The sequence below is a fragment of the Periplaneta americana genome, chromosome 15 (assembly GCF_040183065.1).
Source record: "Periplaneta americana isolate PAMFEO1 chromosome 15, P.americana_PAMFEO1_priV1, whole genome shotgun sequence".
NCBI classification, from domain to species: domain Eukaryota; kingdom Metazoa; phylum Arthropoda; class Insecta; order Blattodea; family Blattidae; genus Periplaneta; species Periplaneta americana.
Window position 1 is genome coordinate 19,894,987 of NC_091131.1, and position 17,838 is coordinate 19,912,824.

At 37.1% G+C, this 17,838-nt stretch overlaps 1 protein-coding gene across 2 annotated transcripts in view; it reads right to left on the minus strand.

The window, feature by feature from the left end:
* Window positions 1-2,021: 2,021 nt before the first annotated feature.
* The window catches only part of lama (lamina ancestor), a 63,514-nt gene continuing 47,697 nt past the window's right edge, over window positions 2,022-17,838 (minus strand). For both annotated transcript variants that reach the window (XM_069846763.1, XM_069846762.1), the window contains 6 exons: window positions 16,316-16,562; window positions 13,173-13,273; window positions 9,911-10,081; window positions 6,262-6,517; window positions 5,882-6,139; window positions 2,022-2,738 (listed from right to left, as the gene is read on the minus strand). In XM_069846763.1, coding sequence (XP_069702864.1) covers window positions 2,328-2,738; window positions 5,882-6,139; window positions 6,262-6,517; window positions 9,911-10,081; window positions 13,173-13,273; window positions 16,316-16,562 — 1,444 coding nt within the window. In that variant the 3' untranslated portion in view covers window positions 2,022-2,327. The remainder of the gene's footprint in view (window positions 2,739-5,881; window positions 6,140-6,261; window positions 6,518-9,910; window positions 10,082-13,172; window positions 13,274-16,315; window positions 16,563-17,838) is intronic.

Sequence of the window (17,838 nt, forward strand, 5' to 3'; positions counted from 1 at the left end):
CTAAACAAGCACAAACTAATTATTTTATCTTAATGACATAAAATAACTTACTGCAATAAAATTAATATTTGTACGTAATAAACTCAGAATCATTAAAGAAAACTACTTATTCAAGGTCATAAAATGGAAGTCCTCCTGCCTGATCTCTGGCACTCATGTGACTTCCCATTGCTGGATAGAATAGGAAGGCACTTACAGATCTTTCAGACGTAGCTGTTTAATTTTGTACTCTGAATGATGTGATACAACGACTTCAACATCACATTGCTTACATAAAAATGGACGCTATCCAACAAACAGGCCTATTATCAATACTCATAAGATATACTGGGAAATTTATTGCAGGCGAAACAGTTCTTCGTAGGTGTACGAAATTTGTGAATTATTCATCAGTCGGTATTACACTGGTGTTATAATAAATACGTAACTTTTTCAAGTATACCTATTTATAGTTGTTTTCTGTTGTTAGTTAAAGACTATTTTAATTTCTCCTAAGTCAAATCTTATTAAAAGACTGGGTAGTTTATTTAAAGTTATTTTCAATTTAATTTTGACACACAACATTACAAATGAATCGGTCGGAGCTAAAAGGAATTAAGTCAAAATATGAAGTTTTAGGTTATGCAACAATTTGAAAAACTGATGTCATACGCATCGAACGGTGGAAGAAGGAACTAAGACTTTTAAATATTCTTTTGTCTGAATTAAATTGGATCCTTTTTTGGCAAGAAGCCTACCTTTTACATCCATCAAAAGACTAATTAAAAATAAATATAAAATCAAGCAAAACCAAGCACTATGTACCAAAGCCAAAGATAAAAAATGGAGCATTTTAATAAAAAAACCAGAAATTATTCCAGAAATCCCACGTAAATCTGCAGTAGCAAAATTCACACTGCTTACAGAACACGATTATTTGGCCAAACACTTGAATAAAATAGGAATTTACACAAATCCAAATTGCCCTCTATGCAACAAAGAAGAAGAAATGACTGAAGATCATCTACAAACCTGTGAAGTTCTACCTGATGAATCCACCACAGAGAAATATTGGAGAGCAAGAACCCTAATGGCTTCGTTGCCAAAGCCCGACATTAGATAACAACAACAACAACATATTCTTTTGTCTTCTATAACATATAAATATACAGACGTGGACAAATTATTACCAAAATTGAAGATTTTTATTATATATTTTTACAAAATATGATTCTTCAATTTAGACTACAGTTGACATTTTTGCGTATTTCCAAATTATTAGCAAAATTGTAGATTTGTATTGTATATTTTTAGAAAATTTAACTCTTCAGTTTGGACTACATCTGATATTTTTGCATATTTACAAATTATTAGCAAAACTGAAGGTTTTTATTACATATTTTTACAAAATTCGATTCTTCAATTTGGAATACAGTTGACATTTTGGATATTTCAAAATTATTAGCAAAACTGAAGATTTTTATTTTATAGTTTTACAAAATTTGACTGTAGTTGATATTTTTGCTAATTTACAAATTATTAATAGAAATTGAAGATTTTTATTATATATTTTTACAATATTTAACTCTTTAATTTAAACTACAGTTGACATTTTTGCATATTTCTGTCTACTGTAATGATAGAAATATGCAAAATTGTTAACTGTAGTCTAAATTGAAAAATCAAATTTTGTAAACAGAATTATCATAAAAATCGTCAATTTTGTTAATAATTTGTCCACGTCTGTATAATATTTGTGTTATTAGTGGAATATTTTTTGCTTCTTCTGAAAAGTTGTCAAAAGTGACTTAATTCCTTTCAGCTCCGTCTGATTCAAATATAATAACGGAAATTAATTTTTTAAAATATAAAAATACAATGAAATTACTGACTTGAGAAAAAGTGCGAAGTCTGCAAAATATTCTCATACTGGTATGTATACGTATTTTCGACATACATGGACTTACTGCAATTTTAGATGTCATTTATCTGAAGTAAAAAATATAAATTTTCAATCAAAATGTACTAAGTCTCGCAGTATATTCTTTTTTTTTTTTTTCGTTTTCATAAAAAAATTTTTTGTTTCATATGTAATAAAAATATTTTATGCTTATTTCTTTAACGACCTTACTCAAACTAGTCTAGGTTTCGAGCCTCTGTTAAACAAGTTCCAAATTCAGAGTTCTAGAAACAGTGTATTCAAAAGTACTATAAAAAAAGTATCATCGCGTTAAGAAAAGTAAGATTTATGCCTCATAGCATTATTAATTCTTGTCAGTGTTTACGTCACCTAATCGTTTTCATTAATAGAAGTCTTTGGCCCAAAATTCGTGTTTCAGCTACGATTTTCAGGCCCAGAACCATTTTGGCTGCATTGGATTGAAGTGCCACAAATCAGGCAGGCCAACATGGGTCTCATTGGCAAATTGGCTCTTGGACCACTGGAAAGGAACATCAATGTTTTTGGAAGTGTTATTCTGGTTGTTTTCTACAGAAATGACTGGAGGACCAGATATTACATATAACTCCAATTTCTTCTTTGGTGAAGTCATGAAGATCTTTGAGTCTATGGTGCCCATAGGTGGATGCTGAAGGGAAAATGAAGGCGAGCTCTTATTTTGTGGAACTGAGTGGTAGTTTGACAAGAAGCTGTTGTTCCTCATTAGCTGCAAAATTGATGTTATGTTGTGAGGATGCGTTCCTTCGCTCTGAGATTGATACTTGTCAAAAAGTGCTAATTTTCCAGTTTCCAAAACATCCTGTAATGAGATAATAAATATTTGTTAATAGTTGTACATCGCTCATAACCATAACAGACTCAAATCCCAATTAAAATACAGTGATTTCTGCTTAATACGTTTTCCAAGGGACGAGTACATGTAAACATCTTAAAAGAGAATTTCTTACTTACTTACTTATAGCTTTTAAGGAACCCGGAGGTTCATTGCCGCCCTCACATAAGCCCGCCATTGGTCCCCATCCCAAGCAAGATTAATCCAGTCTATATCATCATAACCCACCTCCCTCAAATCCATTTTAATATTATCGTCCCATCTACGTCTCGGCCTCCCCAAAGGTCTTTTTCCCTCCGGCCTCTCAATTAACACTCTATATGCATTTCTGGATTCGCCCATACGTGCTGCATGTCCTGCCCATCTCAAACGTCTGGATTTAATATTCCTAATTATGTCAGGTGAAGAATACAATGAGTGCAGTTCTGTGTTGTGTAACTTTCTCTATTCTTCTGTAACTTCATCCCTCTTAGCCCCAAATATTTTCCTAAGAACCTTATTCTCAAACACCCTAATCTCTGTTCTTCTCTCAAAGTGAGAGTCCAAGTTTCACAACCATACAGAACAACCGGTAATATAACTGTTTTATAAATTCTAACTTTCAGATTTTTTGACAGAAGACTAGATGACAAAAGCTTCTCAACCGAATAATAACAGGCATTTCCCATATTTATTCTGCGTTTAATTTCCTCCCGAGTGTCATTTATGTTTGTTATTGTTGTTCCAAGATATCTGAATTTTTCCACCTCTTCGAAGGATAAATCTCCAATTTTTATAGTTCCATTTCGTACTATATTCTGGTCATGAGACATAATCATATACTTAGTTTTTTTTTTTCGGGATTTACTTCCAGCCCAATCGCTTTACTTGCTTCAACTAGAATTTCTGCGTTTCCCCTAATTGTTTGTGGATTTTCTCCTAAAATATTCACGTCATCCGCATAGACAAGAAGCTGATGTAACCCGTTCAATTCCAAACCCTCTGTTTTATCCTAATGGCATATTCTAAAGCGAAGTTAAAAAGTAAAGCTGATTGTGCATCTCCGTGCTTTAGCCCGCAGTGAATTGGAAAAGCATCAGATAGAAACTGGCCTATACGGACTCTGCTGTAAGTTTCACTAAGACACATTTTAATTAATCGAACTAGTTTCTTGGGAATACCAAATTCAATAAGAATATTATATAAAACTTCTCCCTTAACCGAGTCATACACCTTTTTGAAATCTATGAATAACTGATGTACTGTACCCTTATACTCCCATTTTTTCTCCAATATCTGTCGAATACAAAAAATCTGATCAATAGTCGATTTATTACGGCTAAAACCACATTGATGATCCCCAATAATTTCATCTACATATAGCATTAATCTTCTCAAAAGGATATTCGACAAAATTTTGTATGACGTCAACAAAAGTGATATTCCTCGAAAGTTATTACAATTAGTCTTGTCCCCCTTCCTAAAAATAGGTACGATTATGTACTCCTTCCATTGTTCTGGTACAATTTCCTTTTCCCAAATTGCAAGTACAAGTTTATAAATTTCGTTAGATAATGCCCTTCCACCTTCTTATATTAATTCTGCTGGAATTTGATCAATACCTATATATCTCTATATATAACTTATTGTTTCTGCAAACCTTATTAATTTTATCTTTCTGTACAATTATTTAGAATGTTGAACAAGCTTTTTGCAATTTTCACAAATATAATTTTTCATCATCTGTCTGCTGTCACTTGATGTTGAGATCAGTGGCGGCTCCTGCATATTTCTTAAGAGGAGGAAAGAAGTTAACAGCACGAAATGACACCTTCTTGAATGAAACATGCTACAAATTAGCCTACATGCATACATGTAAGACCAGGTAGTGTTGGGGTTGGCCTTCCCTTCTGTATAGCAATAATCTGTACTTGTAAACTGAGTTTCCTAAATTTTCCAAAATATATTATGTTTTCACTTCCATTCATTGTTAAATAATTGCACAAATTAACAATTACAAGAAAATTCACAACCTCGCAGCATTTTTCGAGCACACTACAGAATCACACGTGCTGGAAGAGATTATAGCTACTAACACGTAATCAGAACCGTTTTACGGAAATGGAAATGGGAAGTAATCTGAGGAAAGTGAGAACACTGCACCCACCTACGTGGACTGTGTTGCCACATAAACATTTTACAAGTTCAGTATCACATGCTTTTGAAGAATGTCAGGGCTTGTAAAGTCATACTACCATTATTGTTCAAAGCTGCCAGTGGCCGATCAATTTTTTATGTTAAAAATAATGCAGTTTGGAGTACCTACTTTCAATTTCAAATATATTTGTACAAAACTGACAACTTCGCTGTTGCCCTGTGTAGTAGACAATGAATGGAAATGAATTTCAGGGGCCAAAAAGATCTGCGATACTAACATAGAACTAACTACTTCCTCTCAGTTTTATATGAACCCAACTTTAACTTTCAAATATCCTTGAAAGTTTCAAACCATGAATAGTAGCTTATATGAAGTGCAATGAATAATATTTTTGATCTATAATTTCAAAAAAAAAAAATGTTTATATGGTGTCTTTCATAGCTTTGAGTTAAAACTGTTTTTATTGTGCCTCCCCCTAGATGTATTATAGTCTGGTTGAATGCAACATCGTTAGATGGCAGCAGTAACGAGTTTGCTGCATTGAGCTCATGTTGAGATCACTGGTTTGCTGCACGACCAGTCGGTTTCTATTTCCTGCCCATGCGTTGATTCAGAGGAGGATCTCCTCCCTCTCCGTTCATTTACTCGCTTTAAAACTCTGGTTCTTTCTCTGGCCGCTAGTGCGCTGTTGTCTATGTGTGTTAACTGCACTAGAGGAGGAATGGATTGGCTTTCCTCCACACAAACAATCTCGCATCTTTCTCACAGTTTTCTAGCAGCACATGAGCGTGTGTCGTTTAAATCTCGTTCAACCGAGGTTTTCTTATAGCTGAGAACTTAAAAATTATCGAATCTTCCTGGAATTTAAAGGCACATATTTTATTTGTTATTTACTTTCAAAAGAAGAAAAATGTGAGGAGGACGTTCCTCCCTTCCCTCCCCCGAGGAACCGCCACTGGTTGAGATACAATACCTGGTGTGCAGTAGACACCCAGATGCCCGTGCGTTGCAGTGCGTTAGTCTGGTCCACAGAGTGAGTCAGTCCAAAGGTCTGCTCTACTACCCACAGCAGGCCCTTGTCTGCAGACGTAGACTCCGTTATCTGGCCGTAGTTCACCACAAGCCACTGCTTGCTGCCCGTGCCACTGTCAGCCCGTGCCAAGTAGCGGCCCCAGAAGCGACCATCCCTTGCAAGTCTGTTTGCAGCCATCACTCGTGGACCAATAAGCACCTACAACAAGTGATTGGTCAGTGTTAACAGTTGTATAATTTCACTTAATGACGTTAAGTTTTTCAGCGTCAAATTGAACATAGGTGGGAAAATCTAAAATTTCAACAATAATAAGACTATACCTGTTCTGTTGGTTCTGCATTCAGCACAGAGGTTCTGCTATGGTTACTGAAGGCAGTTCCGAGAACAGCCAGTTGATGTGGCTTCTTGCCAAACTCTCCTTCACCCATCACCAAATAGAAATCGTCCTGAGAGTGGATGACGCCGGGGTAGGATGAGAATGTTATTACTTGCCCCTGCACCAGCTTCGAATTTGGATCGGATGTATGGTGATAGCCAAGCTGATAGCGTTTCAGGACTCGAAGCATTGACTGATATCTGGAAACAAAGAATTAGCATGTTCTTAAATTAGTCCAGTTTTTGAATCACACTACAGTATGCCTTCATACGATGAGCTCAAGTTCCTACTATGTGCCAGAAATAGGGTGACCTTGTGCTTCAGAACACTGGACAAGGATATAGGCCTACATGTAGCCACGACGATGCTCATACACTGTACAAATAGTTGCCATCAGGTCCTCTGGTTCCCTTATGACTCTTAAAAGTTGTGCCTAGTCTCTTCATCTTTGTTGTGGTCGGCCTATGTCCCTCTTTCCTACTGGGAGATACTACCACGCTAATTTCAGTATCCGATTTGGATAGTTATTAAAATACAATTATTACTACTCCCATTAATATGGTAAAACATTTTTTCATACAACTTCTTTGAGAGAAGAATAAAACGAAAAATGGCCTACATACATAATCATGTCACTTTCGGAAGAGTTAAGAAGAGACTATCTCTACGGAATAATAAGGGCGTAATTGATGTTTTGTTATTTGAAATGTTGTCTCAGTGAAGAAGTGTGTTGTGTCTGTGAAGTGTGTTCTGTCAGTGAAGTGTGTTGTGTCAACGAAGTGTGTTGTGTCAGTGGTAGTGCAAAGTATTTGAACAGTGAAATGTTTTTTTTAGGTGTTAGTGAAATCAGAATAGTATCAGTGAAATGTTTCATAGTTCCAGTGCAGTGAGTGAATTGATAGCGAAATGAGTGTAGTGCTGAAAAGTGCTTGTGCCTGTACGAGGGGGATCCAGGAAATAACGACCGTTTTGTTGTAATAATTAAAAAAAATATATTTATTTCAAAAAACAAAGTCTGTTACATAACTGAAGCTTCCTTTACTTCTCTACATAATCACCACCTACATTTAAACATTTGTCGTATCTGTTCACTAGCTTTAGAATTCCCGTGTTATACTCCTCTGCCGCCAGTTCATTAAGCCAGGTGTTCACTGTCTTCTTCAACTCTTCATCACTTCCAAAACGCGTGCCACCCAGAAAGTCTTTCAGCTTAGTGAAAAGGTGAAAATCGCTAGGAGCAAGGACTGGACTATAGGGCGGATGATCAAAGATTTCCCAACCGAATTGATCCAGCAATTCTCGAGTTGAAGCAGCAGTGTGCGGGCGGGCGTTGTCGTGAAGAAGCACAACTCCTCTCGAAAGCATTCCTTGCCTCTTGTTTTGGATGGCTCGCCGTAGTTTTCGTAAAGTCTCACAATAACGATTTGCATTGATCGTAGTGCCTTTTGGCATGAAATCCAGCAAAAGAACACCTTTGCGATCCCAAAAGACAGTAGCCATGACTTTTTGTGTTGAGAGAGTCTGTTTGAATTTTCTCGGTTTCTTGGGTGATGAGGGATGATGCCACTGACGTGATTGGCGCTTGGTCTCTGGGGTGTTGTGAGACACCCAGGTCTCATCACCAGTCACAATTTGATCAAGAAAGGCGTCTCCATCTGTGTGATATCGCATCAAGGATGTCAATGCTGAGGCCATTCTCTGAGTTTTGTGTTGGTCACTCAGTTGCCGTGGAACCCATCGTGCACAGATTTTGTGGTAGCCAAGATGTTGCGACACAATTTCACCAAGCAAAGAACGAGAAATGTCAGGAAAGGCAATATGCAATTCGTCGAGTCATGTGCGCCTGTCTTGCAAGATTCTGTCGTTCACTTTAGTCTTCAGGTCTTCTGTGATGAGTGATGGGAGTCCGGGTCGAGTTTCATCGTGGACATTTGTTCGCCCATTGTTGAACATTTCGCACCATTTTCTCACATTTCTTTCATTCATTACAGTATCACCATACACTTCTTTCAATTGCCGGTAAATTTCTGCAGGTTTCAAATGTCGGGCATTCAAAAATCGAATCACACTCCTCACCTCACAGTCGGCGGGATTATCAATCACGTCGTTCATTTTGAAGTAACACAAAATGCACAATGGCGACTTGTTGCAACCAGTACTCACAACATTATGGGAACATATGTTAAGGAAGCCAGTTGACCTTCAAACAAGGAAGGGGAGTCAGCTGCACGGCGGGTATGCACGAACGGTCGTTATTTCTTGGATCCCCCTCGTATAAACCTATCATATATACTCGTGGTTTTAAGTTCGAACTTAGTGTTAAGATATAAATTAGATTTACTTTAATTAATTATGTTATATTAAGTGATTCATTTAATTTAGGATGCTCCTTGTTAATATTATTATATATTGCTACTATTATGTTATCATTATTATTACTATTACTATTATTATTATTATTATTATTATTATTATTATTATTATTATGAAGAATTGTAATTTATTATTAATTTTAATTACTGAGTGTAATTAGTTACCACTGCCACAGAGTATTTACCCATTCGAGTGTGAATAAATACATACATACATACATACATGAATGCTAACAATTCATCAGCCCCCTCCCCTCTTTTCAGTTATCTTTTATATGCATGAAGATTTAATAAGATGATGCAAAATGTAGGTAAAGCGACAATTTTAGTGTTGGAGTTGATAGTATTAGGATTGATTAAGACGAAGCATATTGGTTTACTGTAAAAAAAAAAAAGTTAAAGGTAAAGGTATCCCCGTCACAAGCCACGAAGGCACTTGGGGGGCATGGAGGTAGAGCCCCATGCTTTCCATGACCTCGGCACTAGAATGAGGTGGTGTGGTCGGCACCACGTTCTGACCGCCTTTTACCCCCGGGAAAGACCTGGTACTCAATTTTATAGGAGGCTGAGTGAACCTCGGGGCCGTTCTGGAAGTTTGGCAACGAGAAAAATCCCGTCACCACTTGGGATCGAACCCCGAGCCTTCCAGTCCATAGCCAGCTGCTCTACCAACTGAGCTACTCGGCCGCCATTGGTTTACTGTACCTAAATTTAATAAACAGAATCAATAAGCAATGAGAGATTCAATATCTGTGCAATACATGGAGTCTTGCATGCTGATGCATCTCACGAAAACCACATCACAATTTCTCATTTACAAATGGTTGAACGGAATTATTATTTGTCATCTGTATAATTGTCTACTGTTAAATTATGGTTGTACAAATTCTACAAACAGAATCTGTAGGCATTAATACTTGAAATGGTCCACCGCTGTGGAGTAATGGTTAGCGCACCTGGCCGTTAAACGAACAGGCCCAGATTCAAATCCTGGATGGGACAAGTTACCTGGTCGAGGTTTTCCCTCAACCAATTGAAGCAGAACTGCTGTGTAACTTCCGGTGTTAGACCTCAGACTCATTTCGCCATCATTAATTTACATATCATCATCATCATCATCATCATCATCATCATCATCATCATCTATACAATAGCCCAGGTAAAGTTCACGGTGCGGAATGCTGTGCGTATACAAGAGTGCAGCAGTTCGTTCATACTCACAGGCCCCCTGAGTTGTGGACAGCATAGAGTTCCCCTGACTCTTTGTGGTACTTGACAAAAGCAGAGGCGAAGCTGGCGGCAGCAGAGAACATCAAAGATGGCTGAGTTCCATTTATTGGGGTGCTGAATTGTCGTTCCATATCTGCGAGATCACTCACCATGTTCATCCACCTAAAACAAAGAAAGTTGGGCAATGTTCAAAAAGGTGTTGAGCAATAGATATTCAAGAATGGATTTCAAACAGTTGGTACAATTCATGTAAGTTAATAAGTTAAGTGAACAATCTCTTCTAATTGATTTATATATTTCCTCACTAATATTAACAGCATCAAAATGACAATAGAAGAAAAAGCACTGATTCAATATGAAAAACTTATCAGATTACCAGGAAACAATTGGCATTCATACAGTCCTCTCTGTAGATTGAAAACTCAAAAAAGTTTCATATCCATTGTTCAAGAATTAAAACAGAAAATCAATATCCCGAATTTAAAAGAAAACTTACAAATTAAACCAAACCCTTTAACTCTAATAAATATGGAATATAATCTAAATTTAACAGAAGAAATACTGAAATCAGAAGTAAACACTGAAATACTAAAACAACTGTCTTTAGAGACAATTAATATTAGATACCCTCCACAAAACTGGCTTCATTTATACAAAAGGTGCCGGTGCAGATGTTATGTGCTGTCTCTTCTCACTTTATAGATCTCTTGGGTATGGAACAACAAGTTTTGATGGAGAAATCATTGCAATAAGTGAAAGTCTCAGGAATCTTCTATGCCACATCAGTAAATTTAAAAATGCAGTTATATTGTCAGACTCCAAAGCAGCTATTCTATCAATAGTCTCTAAACACACACCTTCATCTCAAACAGCAGAAATAACTAAAATGCTCTCTCAATTAATATCACTCAATATAAGAATTGTATTCCAATGGATACCATCCCATTGTGGAATCCTGGGAAACGAGAATGTGGATGCTTTAGCAAAGAAGGGCAGCACTGCTACTTACAGACCCGTTACTAAATCTACGTATTACTCTGTGAAAAGATTTATTAAATCTACATACTTAGACTTCAACAAACAAAATTTGATAACACAATCCCAAGGGAAAAAATGGAACTCTCTGCATCAAAATCCACAGTTAATTCACGATTTACCACGAAAATCGTCTGTAGCTGCATTTAGATTGGCAACAGGCCATGATTGTTTGGCCAAACACCTGCATAGAATTGGAATATATAAGTCCCCTAACTGTCCATTGTGCAACTCAGACCAAGAAATGGATTCGGAACACCTCAAAATCTGTGCTTCAGTGGCTGGTCATGATAATATCTTTGAAAAATATTGGAGTGCAAGAGGTCAAATGACTTTATTGTCAAACGCCTGGCATTAGAAAACAACAACAACAACAATTGATTTATATAATTCCATCGCATACTGTAAATTGTGAGCGAGGATTTAGTTGCATGAATCTTGTAAAAACTGGAATTAGAAACCGCCTTTCAGTAAAAAGAGTTAGCACTCTGTTAACAATAAATCTTAAAGGGCCTACCCGTACAGAATTTCGATGTTTAGAGTGCCCAAAAAATAACCTACATATTTTAATGTGATATAAATTCAGCAGTAATAAAATTGATTCTAAAAAAACATACCTATGTCTAATGATTTACTTACACAAGTAACGGTATTTGTCGAATACAGGTGGGAGAGCCATTAATCCTTCCCATTGAAGGCTTTAAGGAACCAACCTGGACAAATACCCAATGTCCCATCCCTACCTTCCCGTGGTGCAGCTGTTAGTAAGCATAATTTTACGAGCTGAACTAAAGAGAAGGGCTACTCATCCATTAGCACTGGTCAGCTTGATCAGTTAATGACCGAATTTGGTATAATTTTCCTCTATTCAATACCTAATTCCCTCTTTACCCTTTCCTATCCAGTCCTCTGACTGAACTCTTACTTTCTTCGACCCCGACAGTATTAGAGAATTCGAGGCCTAGGGGTTCATTTCAATTTTTCTTCCTACCCTTCCTACTTTTCTGTTCCTAGTGCTGACCTGCTATGGCACTAAAATCGTCCTCCAGTGGCTTAAGGAGGGAAAGTTGGTGATCAACAAGATCTTCCAATTAGAGCCAGTGGACCCATCAACCAACAGCATGTGTGGTCCTCCAGACATTGTGGGGGTTGTGTGTGAATGAAGTAGCCACCAAAACATTAAAATATGGTGTTCACTTAAATCGGCTACAACTTGCCATTTTCACTCCTTGTCCATTGTGCAACTCAAATCAAGAAATGGATTCAGAACATCTCAAAATCTGTGCGTCAGTGACTAACCATGACAATATCTTTGAAAAATATTGGAGTGCAAGAGGTCAAATGACTTTATTGTCAAATGCCTGGCATTATAAAACAACAACAACATAAGTAGACTATAATATCTAGATTATGGTAAGATGGATTGAAAGTAATAAAACTCCAAGAAACAAATTACACAACTTTTTGTTTCTGCATACCTTATTAATTTTATCTTTGTGTACAATTATTTAGAATATTGCGTTAAGTTTTTCGCAATTCGCACAAATATAATTTTTCATTTGTGCATTTTTGCGACAATTATTTATTTTCTAGCTTAAACCCTGATATAGACATAGACTACAGAATTTTTTTTATTTTATCCAATGCATTTCTTTTCGACATTTCTGGTCTTCTCTCCTGGCCATGGCTTAGTTGTAACCCACTTCTGAGGTTGGGGCGCCTGGAAGGCAGAGTTACATTACCCCGATGATGTGATAGGATGATTATGATAATGTGGTGCCAGGAGAGGTCTTAAATCTAAATTTAACCTAAATTCCAGACCATGGACGAACACAGGAATAATCCCCTTTAAGGAAAAATTCCTGTGCTCTAACCGGGAATCGAACCTGGGACCTCATGAACTATAGCCAGAAGCTCTGACTACTAGACTATGAGGCTGGTCATATTCATAAATATATTATACTTACTATAGAATATAGTATACAGCTTGTACTCCTGAGTTTCAGATAGAGCTGACATCAGGAAAAAGCGCTCCCTTTACTTCAGACTTCACATTCATTCATTCATTCATTCATTCATTCATTCATTCATTCATTCATTCATTCATTCATTCATTCATTCATTCATTCATTCATTCATTCACTCATTCATTCATTCATTCATTCATTCATTCCACACACTTATCACTGCAATGCAATATACTTTTTGTATAACTTACAGGAAATCAAGCTCAGATATTTCGATGTCTTGACGACTCCTCTTCACCCCATACCGCCAGCCAGTTTCTAGGCCATCCAATTGAATGTAGAACAGTTGCACCTAAATCAACAAGGAAACTAATTCCAGCACAAAACAAGGAAACTGCTACTATATTCCACAACATATCTATAATTCTAATTTTCCTTTTAGTCACGTGGTCTTTATCAACCTTTCAAATTAATAGTCACTTCCTCATCACTTTCTTCATCTCTATCAATCTTCCATATCTCTCCTATATACAGATACTCACTCACAGCCCACATATCCACAATGTCACAAGTATCTGTACAAACATTACATAAACAATATACAGGGTTAGTTAAAAGTCCCGCACCACCTAAATAACTTTTGAAGCATACGGTTCAGTGACATGAAACTTGGTATGTGAGGATAACCATATACTAAGAACTCAATACTGGTATTACCGAGTTTTTTCTACTTCCGCTTTTCTCTTATTTTAAATGGAACACCCAATATATTATTTTATTTTTGAATAGTACTCATTAAGAGCTTTTCAAAAATTACCCACACTTGCTACTTCTATACAAATTCAGTATTCTAAGTCAAGGAAACAGAAAAGTGTATCGAATATTAAAATAATAAACACACCATCTAAATAACTTATGAAGCATACGGTTCAGTGATATGAAACTTGGTATGTGAGGATAACCATATGCTAAGAACTCAATAATGGTATTACCGAGATTTTTCTACTTCCGGTTTAACCGGAAGTAACTTCAACTCTCTTATTTTAAATGAAACACCCAATATATATTTTTTTTATTTTTGAATAGTACTCACTAAGCTTTTCAAAAAGTACCCACACTCGATACTTCTGTACAAATTTAGTGTTGCTAAGTCAAGAAAACAGAAAAGTGTATCGAATATTAAAATAATAAAATACTCCTTCCTTAACAAAAACAAAACAAAGCTAGCTCACCTTCTAAATTATGTGTTCAAATTGGTAGCCCTCAGCTGCTTTACAATGTGTCACTCGATCATAGAAACCATTTAAGGAATGTTTAACCAGGCTTTAGGAATATCTTGCACCACTTCCATTTTTATTTAGCAACACTGAATTTGTACAGAAGTATCAAGTGTGGGTACTTTTTGAAAAGCTCTTAATGAGCTTTATTCAAAAATAAAAAAAAATTATTGGGTGTTCCATTTAAAATAAGAGAGTTGGAGTAACTTCAGGTTAAACCGGAAGTAGAACAAACTCGGTAATACCATTACTGAGTTCTTAGTATATGGTTATCCCCACATACCAAGTTTCATGTCACTGAACCACATGCTTCAAAAGTTATTTAGGTGGTGCGGGACTTTTAACTAACTCTGTATAAAAGTTATTTTAGTGTCTAGTGACTAGAGTGCCAGACTTTTAATCCTGTGGACTTCGGCTTGATCCCCAGTGTACCCCCGATTTATAACTTGTGTTGGGCAAGTTCGAGGTCCAGCAGTTTTCCCCGGGAGCTCCAGTTCCCCTGTGAGATCCCAACAATCTCCATCATCTCATTGCAGGTGTAGCACAGACCAGCCCCTATGGCACAACCTGGGCAACGACTCTATCGGTAAATTGGTCTACACAACTGGTTTCATATGGGTGGATGACGAACAGTCAAGTACCCCCATTAGTATATATGTGTGTATATATATATATTTTTTGGCTGCAAAAGGGTATCTGTCTGATACAGGGGGAAGAGCCATTAATCCTTCCCATTGAAGGCTTTAAGGAACCAACCTGGACAAATACCCAATGTCCCATCCCTACCTTCCCGTGGTGCAGCTGTTAGTAAGCATAATTTTACAAGCTGAACTAAAGGGAGGGGCTACTCATCAATTAGCACTGGTCAGCTTGATGAGTTAATGACTGAATTTGGTATAATTTTCCTCTATTCAATACCTAATTCCCTCTTTACCCTTTCCTATCCAGTCCTCTGACTGAACTCTTACTTTATTCGGCCCCGATGGCATTAGAGCATTCGAGGCCTAGGGGTTCATTTCCCTTTCCTTCCTCCTCTTTCTACTTTTCTGTTCCTAGTGCTGACCTGCTATGGCACTAAAATCGTCCTTCAGTGGCTTAAGGAGGGAAAGCTGGTGGTCAACAAGATCTCCCAGCTAGGTCCAATGGACCCGTCGACCAACAGCAGGTGTGGTCCTCCAGACATTGTGGGGGTTGTGTGTGAATGAAGTAGCCACCAAAACGTTAAAATATGGTGTTCACTTAAATCGGCTACAACTTGCTAATTTCACTTCATAGTCCACAGTTAATTCCCGATTTACCACGAAAATCGTCTGTAGCTGCATTTAGATTCGCAACAGGCCATGATTGTTTGGCCAAACAACTGCATAGAATTGGAATATATCAGTTCCCTAACTGCCGATTTTGCAACTCAAACCAAGAAATGGATTCGGAACACCTCAAAGTCTGTGCTTCAGTGGCTGGCCATGATAATATCTTCGAAAAATATTGGAGTGCAAGAGGTCAAATGACTTTATTGTCAAACGCCTGGCATTAGAAAACAACAACAAGATTTTTTTTTTCTTTAGAATTTTAAGTTTTAAAATTTTGTTTTTATAACGTGAAATTGTTCACGATCTCTAGAATATTGATAAAGGCTCCGCAAGAACATACGATCATACCCGAAACAAGAAGTTCTGTTCTGTCAGTGGAATAAATATTCTAGCTCGTGAATTCTGTTCGATTCGATTCATTTTCATTCGACACTTTCTGCTATCTTCCATTTACATACATTGTGAAGAGAAATTCTGTTCGATACGATTCTGCTAATTTTAAATGGAAGCAGGCCTTTACAGTACCACCCAAAAGACAATAAAGACCAGGACGTCCACAGGAAAGACTTCTGGACCCAAAAGGGATCAAAATGGCCCAATTTCATACATGTTGTTTTATGATTTGTTAAAGGATTATGTCGTTTTCAACCCTTGCACATATTTACACCTCAATTATTATGACAAGCATTCTTTTGTTTTCAGAAACTATGAGAAAATTAGAATTAGAAGTCATAGCAGAGTCTTTCTAAGGAAATAATGTTGAGAATTGAAACTTAGCTGTCAAATAAAACATCATCGTCTCCTTACCTGGTGCCAGAAGGGGTCTCTGTCACCACGTCTCTCTGCTATGCCCTTCACCAGTTCCGAGTTCTCTTCAATGAAGCTGTACACGTGCTGGCAGAACTCCTGGCGGTCCTGACACACATTCTCCACCGTGTTCTGCCAATGCCAGTAAATGAGCTGCCAGGTCAGGCTGCCCTCCAGCAGGCCTGCGGAGTACGCCTGCACCCAGTCGGGGTATTCGCTCCGCGTCTCCACTTCCAGCACCGCCCACCTTGCACAAATTATTTCCCATCAGCAGCAGTTCCAGAAACTTGCAATTTTGCAAACTGCTGTTGGAGCTGAGTTATGGCAGAGACTCTCCTCTCATTTCTTGTCACAAAATCTTAAGAGATGTACAGTTGGACTTCGATCATCATCAAAATTCTATTAATCATGTATTTGACTCGTAAAAATAAGCATTTCCTTGATTAATTAATTTTACATCAGACAAAGTCATCTTGGTCTCGTCTTTTAACGATTCCAGATCTTCCACTTCCGCATTACACCTATTCTTCCACTCAGGGCCTGATTTACAATTTCAGAGGCCCGGAGCTTAATTTTATTTATGAGGCCCTTTCTTTTCATATATGATAAATAGCCCTATCTTATTTTATTTAAATTCTGTCGTCTATCTCCTTTCACCATGTATTTATTTCACAGAGGTTTTTATTAATCCTCTATTTTGAGGAGAAGAATTAAAAATAAAGTGGTTCCATAAGGTATCAGTGATTATGTGTGGTCACAAAACAGAGTCACAGCTGATTGCATTACTTGTAGTACCATACCGGTTCTGTTCCTTGTTTCCTTTAGTGCAATAATTCAGGAGTTTGAAAGCAGTGTTCATTTTTCCTAAATTCTGACTTAGGCTTATACAAAAAAAAAAAAAAATACCTCTCCAAAATTGAGTTGCTGTGGCAGATTGTTGCCTCTGTATGCCAAAGTCTTTATTAGTCTGTGTTAAAATATTCTTAACTTTTTTAGGTCAATGTTACTTATGTCACGCCCACTATAGACACATAGGCCAATTTTACACATATTTAGTATAACTTGTTGCTTCTTTGACAGGTTAGGTTTGGTAAGTTTAGGTTTTTGTTATAGCCTACCTTGCATATACGATTATAGCGCAACATTGGCAGTTATAAAAGTGAAATATTCGTTAAGTGGGCGTTGGATACCCTACATTCACCCTTTTTGAAACTGGATGTGTCTGTGGATAAAGGAGTTACTGCTAGTAACATATGAACGAAGATACCAGCGTTGTCTTCCCTGTTGTTGAATTTCAATAGCTTTCTTCTATTGGTCCCTAACTCAAATTGGCTTGGGTATTCCATTTTTAATTATAGGCATTCCTACAAAAACACTTCAACACTACCACTACACACCTAACCTAACCAATAATGGTCCTATACCAACAGAAATTAGACAAGCTGCAAGGAACGCAAGCACTAGGTACTTGGTTTAATACTCAATACAATGAGAACTGACAATGTTGTAGATTTGGGCTGTTG